Source organism: Parasteatoda tepidariorum, chromosome 1 (assembly GCF_982258835.1).
Source record: "Parasteatoda tepidariorum strain Cologne lab strain chromosome 1, Ptep-v5.0, whole genome shotgun sequence".
NCBI lineage: Eukaryota > Metazoa > Arthropoda > Arachnida > Araneae > Theridiidae > Parasteatoda > Parasteatoda tepidariorum.
Window position 1 is genome coordinate 111,443,474 of NC_141755.1, and position 6,000 is coordinate 111,449,473.

General features: G+C 34.5%; 1 protein-coding gene across 2 annotated transcripts in view; it reads right to left on the reverse strand.

Moving 5' to 3' along the window:
- The window catches only part of LOC107454697 (uncharacterized), a 33,270-nt gene extending 33,004 nt beyond the window's left edge, over positions 1-266 (reverse strand). The window contains exon 1 of one of the 2 annotated variants that reach the window (XR_015428821.1): positions 61-257. Coding sequence is in view for 1 of the 2 variants with exons in the window: in XM_087150408.1 (XP_087006534.1) it covers positions 61-136 (76 nt within the window). In the remaining variant the exon portion in view is untranslated. Of the gene's footprint in view, positions 1-60 lie in introns of both variants that reach the window. The other variant, XM_087150408.1, reaches the window with a different exon arrangement.
- Positions 267-6,000: the final 5,734 nt, after the last annotated feature.

Genomic DNA, 6,000 nt, shown 5'->3' on the forward strand with positions numbered 1-6,000 from the left:
AAATATAATTAATAAAGATACACAAGTATTTTCCATGAGTAAAAATCAATTCGTACTAACTTGTATAAAACTCTAATTCTTTTTGCAAGAAATCTTTTCTGGACTTATTTTTCTTATTTGATATATTATTAAACATCGTGTTTCCAAACACCTAGGCCTGTTTGTAAATTTAAACCAGTCATCGAGTTTATCGTTCCTAATAAGATGAAAAAGTTTTCTCAGTTTAAGTTTAATTCTTGGCCACATTTAATTATTCTCAAAAGTACGCCTTGCCAAGGTTGAACTAGATCCGTAACTTAACTGTTACGGCCTTGTGACGTACTGTTCTGCTTTACGTCACAGTAAAGCAGAACTCTCTACCTATGGCAACACTTCACATGCTTTCCCCAGTAGCGTCTCTTGATTTTCATATAAATTAAAATCTTTTAAGTGGAAAACTGTATGGATCTGAAAACTACATTAAACATAGTTCTAAAGAAAAGCATCACGGAAAATTTTAAAAAACATTTTTATTAAATAAAAAGGAAAAATACACCTATGGACAAAAAAATTAGCGCACCTTAGTTTGGTTCTTTAGTTCTTAATGCTTTAGTTCTAAAGAAAAGCATCACGGAAAATTTTAAAAAGCCTTTTTATTAAATAAAAAGGAAAAATGCACCTATGGACACGCAAATGGATTTGATCATTGTTCTGCATTTGCAGGTTTGGGTGCTCAGTTTTGGCTTATAAGCCATCCAGGGTAACGAAGGATTCGAACCTGCTACCTCCACGCTTTATACAGCGTTTGGCGGGTGATAAAGATCCGCCAATAAATAGAGCTTTTTACGATGTTCGCACTGTCCAGAATGCCAGCCTTTTAGTAACCCTATTTTTTGGTGATCAGCTGAAATAGATGATCGCTAAACGAATTCTGTTGCCAAGAGCTTGATGGACGAAATTTCGAGGGCGAGCGAAAATGGCGGCAAATTTTTAAGATAGGTGTGTACGTACTTTATTTACGTCGCACTAGAACTGCACAAGAGGCTATTGGCGATGGTCTGAGAAACATCCCTGCGGATGATCTGAAGACGTGCCATCGCAATTTTGATCCTCTACAGAGGAGATGGCTGCCTTGCTTTGGTAACCCGACCAGCTGTAGGCGAAGTTAAGTACTTTACGGTAGAACAGTTTAACGAGAACCGAAAACATGCACCCTCGATCCCAGGGGCCCCCACCAGGGGGGGGGGAGTTGGCGCAAGATGCGCCCACTTAAAGCTGGGGGGGGGGATTTTTACACTAAATAAAACGAATAGTTTTGGGGGGAATTTAGAATTTGCACAAGAATGTGCCCAAGAGCTTGGGGGGGATGGGGCCACTGCTCGATCCCTACGCAGACTGATCAAAGTGGTCACAGATCAGCTTACCTGCCGCAGCCAGTGAATTCGGTGTTCTACTGGGAACCGTGTCTTCACGATCAGACCACTGCGGACAAAGATTTTGTGCTGAAGTAGTGAAATGAATAGGCGAAGAGACTATCAACGGTTAACTTTTAAATTTGATCATAGCTCGAAATGCACGTTTACAAAAATGGACATAGCTTGAAAACCGCTTTTACGAAAATGAACGCAGCTCAAAATACGTTGGTTTTGAGTTTGGAAACACGATTTGAGGTTGGTTTTGAGGTATTCATTTGCACCTTTTTCAACCTCAACGACGTATTTAAATAAAAACCTCTTTTATACCTTTAAAATATACCTCGTTTATACCTTATTTATACCTCGATTTTTTCATAAGGGGAGCACCTTGCAGCCAAAGTCACGAGAGCAACATTAACCACAACACACATACCTGTCCATAGGATGAGCCATATTCACACAACAGAGCACTGAGAGAAACAGTCATGCCCCGAGCGGGATTCGAACCCGCAGCCACTGGCTTCTCAGTTAGGCCCACTAACCGCTCCACCACTTTCCGGCACTGTTCCTGAACTGATATCCAACTCAACATGGCTGTTTTGTAAACTGTCGATGTCGACTCACATGTCATCTGTCAAATGAACTCTACGGGTCTGGTTACTATGCCTTTACGTATCTAATATAGTTATTGGTATTGAAGCAGACTGGGGCTGGTATCAAACTGAATCTCTTCGACGCCGGTTAAATACGATGTTCGTACTCACGTATCATCGAGTGAATGCCATTTAAGTACGGCACTCGTACAAGAAAAACATCGTGAAAAGTTTTGTGCACAGTGATTAAAAAAAATTGAGATTTTGGAAGTGAGTACAAAAAAAAAATTCAAATAAAAAGTAATATTTTTATAGTGGAGAATAATTTGAAAAACGAAAAACGAGGGGCTTCATGAAATACATAACAGTAGATATATATACACATACATATACACATTTTCTTACTCATATGCATCCACATATACATCCACATACACAAACATATTCCACATACACATCCACATTCAGATACAATTACAATTACAGATATACATACACATATTTTCATGAGAGCACATACATACACTAATATAACATTACTGTTATATATTTCATGCTCCCCGCGTTTTTCGTTTTTCAAATTTTTATTTTCTAATTATTATTCTCCACTACAAAAACGTAGTTTTTAAAAATATTATTTTTCATTTTGATTTTTTTTTCTTTTTTATGCGTCGTACGCTAGCTTCAAAAACTTTAAATTTTCGTGAAATTTCGAGATTTGAAAATATTTTAGAATTCACGAGGGCCTTTACTTAAGCTTTCTTACGTGGTGAAAGGTCGCTCTTTTTGTTCCAATTGTTTAGTTACAAGCACTGCTCACAAAATAAACAATTAAGTGAGTAGTATTAAATTGCGAAACACACACACACACACACACAGTTAACATTGTAATGCAATACGCTAAAAATAATTACAAATAGGAAATATATATAAAAACTCTCCAGAACAAAAACCCATTACATGTATGTTTAAATAAAAAATTATTGAATACAAAACTCATGCAAAACATGTAGTTATTGAAGAACTTCAGTGAGTCTAATAATGTGGAGAAGGACTGTAACTTAGGCAAAAGCGTTAGGGGAACCGAAGAACAAGGGAGGAAAATTCAGGCTTATGATTTATTTAAAAATAATAATGGAAAATAAGGTTTTTAATTTTTAATAATTTTAAGGTTTTTCATCCTATGGACTATATATATTTTCCTCTTTTTTTACACAATATTTTTTCAAGATAATTCGCCTCGTCAAGATTTTTAAAATTGCGTGAATATATTTCTATAATAGTAATTTGCTCTACCTTCAGATTGAGTGAGGACTTTTCAACATATAAAGCTTTTAAAAACCATTTCATTATAGACACTCTGCGCACTACCTAATTTAATGAATGGCACTGTAACCTTCTAGTAAATAATAACTAGAAGACCTAATTTTTGGGTTTACGACAACTATTGTTCAACTCCGCAGCCTTGTAATTTTGAACCCAATCCAGAAGACAAGGGAACTTCTGGATCGATTGTTGGAAGCAATTTGCCTTTATGGAAGAATTTTTGATGGTACTGACCCGCATTTGCGCTACATGGTGAGGAAAACCACGAAAACCCCACACGGTTAGCCTAGCGACAAGAAGACTAACCCATGATCCGTCAACCACTCAGGATATTTTTCGTTAGTTCTTTGATCAGTGCAAGCCTGATGCGGAATTCACATCGACCAGCCATCGCTGGGATTCAAACCCGGGACACCTCATTGGAAAGTAAACGCTCTAACCCCTGAGCCATCGTGGTTCTTGCTGCAGACATTGTGCAGATGCGGTCTGACACTAAGAGAAAGAGATGGCCACCTGTGTTAAATGCGATGATCCCAGGGTTTTAAAGCATTACAAACGCCTTCAGCGAAACATATTTAATAACAAAACAAGGAATGATGCTCATGGTATAACGCGGTAGAGGAAACTGAATGCAATTAATCCTTCTACGTTACTGGGCAGAGCGCCATCTGGTGGATTTTAGAAATTATTGACATTGTGAAATATTATTTACAATCTGATCAACCTACTGATCAGGGTGCGTATTATCATGCGTGTTTTTCCATGAGCTTATCTACTGGACAACCTCTAAGAACGAGGAGAGGTAAGGTTGCAGGCAGACAGTTTCTTACACTTGCTTTTTTTCCGGGTTTTAGCTTTAAGACAATTAAAAACCAAATTATTAATAACATTCTTTGGACATAGGATGACAGAATCACTCCCTTCCTTTTAGACAATTTTGGGCAGAATTATTACAAACCAATCCTATGTGGTGTCGTCTCCTTGTTGTAAAGGATAGGCTCTAAGTAAAGAGCGTCTCGAAAGCATCAGTAACTTGAAAATAAAATTATAAAACTTTTACTATCGAGTATTATATACATTTATTATTCACTATACTTTTACTATCCTCTTTTACCCATTGGCAAAATGAATGTTGCTTTGGGTTTGATGGCTTGGGCACCTTATTTGGACGTCATCACACTTTTTAACTGTCCTCAAGAGTTATAGTAAACAGTGCGCATGCGTCGTTATTGCTTGCTTTGCTATGGTGATCGCTGCTGTTTGATAATTTTTTTTTAGAATTCTCTTTTAATTAGTAAACAGTGCGCATGCGTCGTTATTGCTTGCTTTGCTATGGTGATCGCTGCTGTTTGATAATTTTTTTTTAGAATTCTCTTTTAATTTTGTTATGCATTAAGTTGATGAGTATATTTTTGAGATATGGGATCAGAGACATCCCATAAATAGTTCTTGAATTGTGATCATATGATACTCACTTTTTTTTTTTTTTTTGAAGAGGGTTTTAGTTCAGTTTTTTTAGTTCTCAGCACGGCTCCTCTTTAATATATAATAACTCTCGGGAGGGGGGGGGGAGCAGATTTTCCATGCTACTGATTTGCTAAAGCTCAGAGTAATCCTTAAAATGCAGCAGATGGCAAATCACAATTTCTGAAGGAAAAGAAATAGACATAAACCGTTCTTCTCTCAGGGGTTAGTGAACGAAGCGAACAGGGGAAGGAGCTTCCTAGATTTTTAAAAAGATTCCAGACAGTTAAATAATTCAGGTGCAATTAATTTTTTTTTTTTTTTTTAGTTTTGCTTTTCAGTGTTTGATTATTTTTTATTAATGTTACAATGTTCTGTTGCAATGAACACAAAAGAAAAGAAATTTAAAAAAAATGCAAATGCTTACAAAATTACTGAAAATATAAACCAAAAACATTTAAAAGCAAAATTTATTTTCAATGTTACAATGTTCTATTGCAATGAACGCAAAAGAAAAGAAATTAAAAAAAAATACAAATGCTAACATAATTACGAAAAATATAAACCAAGAATTTATTTTCATTGTTACAATGTTCTGTTGCAATGAACGCAAAAGAAAAGAAATTTAAAAAAAATACAAATGCTAACAAAATTTTTAAAAAAATAAACCAAAAATTCATTTTCTACGTTACAATGTTCTGCGACAATGAACACAAAAGAAAAGAAATTAAAAAAAAATACAAATGCTAACATAATTACTAAAAATATAAAACAAAAATTCATTTTCTATGTTACTATGTTCTGCTACAATGAACACAAAGGAAAAGAAATTTAAAAAAGATACAAATGCTAACATAATTACTAAAAAAATAAACCAAAAATTCATTTTCTATGTTACGATGTTATGTTGCAATGAACACAAAAGAAAAGAAATTTAAAAAAGATACAAATGCTAACATAATTACTAAAAATATAAACCAAAAATTTATTTTCATTGTTACAATGTTCTGTTGCAATGAACACAAAAGAAAAGAAATTTTAAAAAAATACAAATGCTAACAAAATTTTTAAAAAAATAAACCAAAAATTCATTTTCTATGTTACAATGTTCTTCTACAATGAACACAAAAGAAAAGAAATTTAAAAAAAATACAAATGCTAACATAATTACTAAAAATATAAACCAAAAATTTATTTTCATTGTTACAATGTTCTGTTGCAAT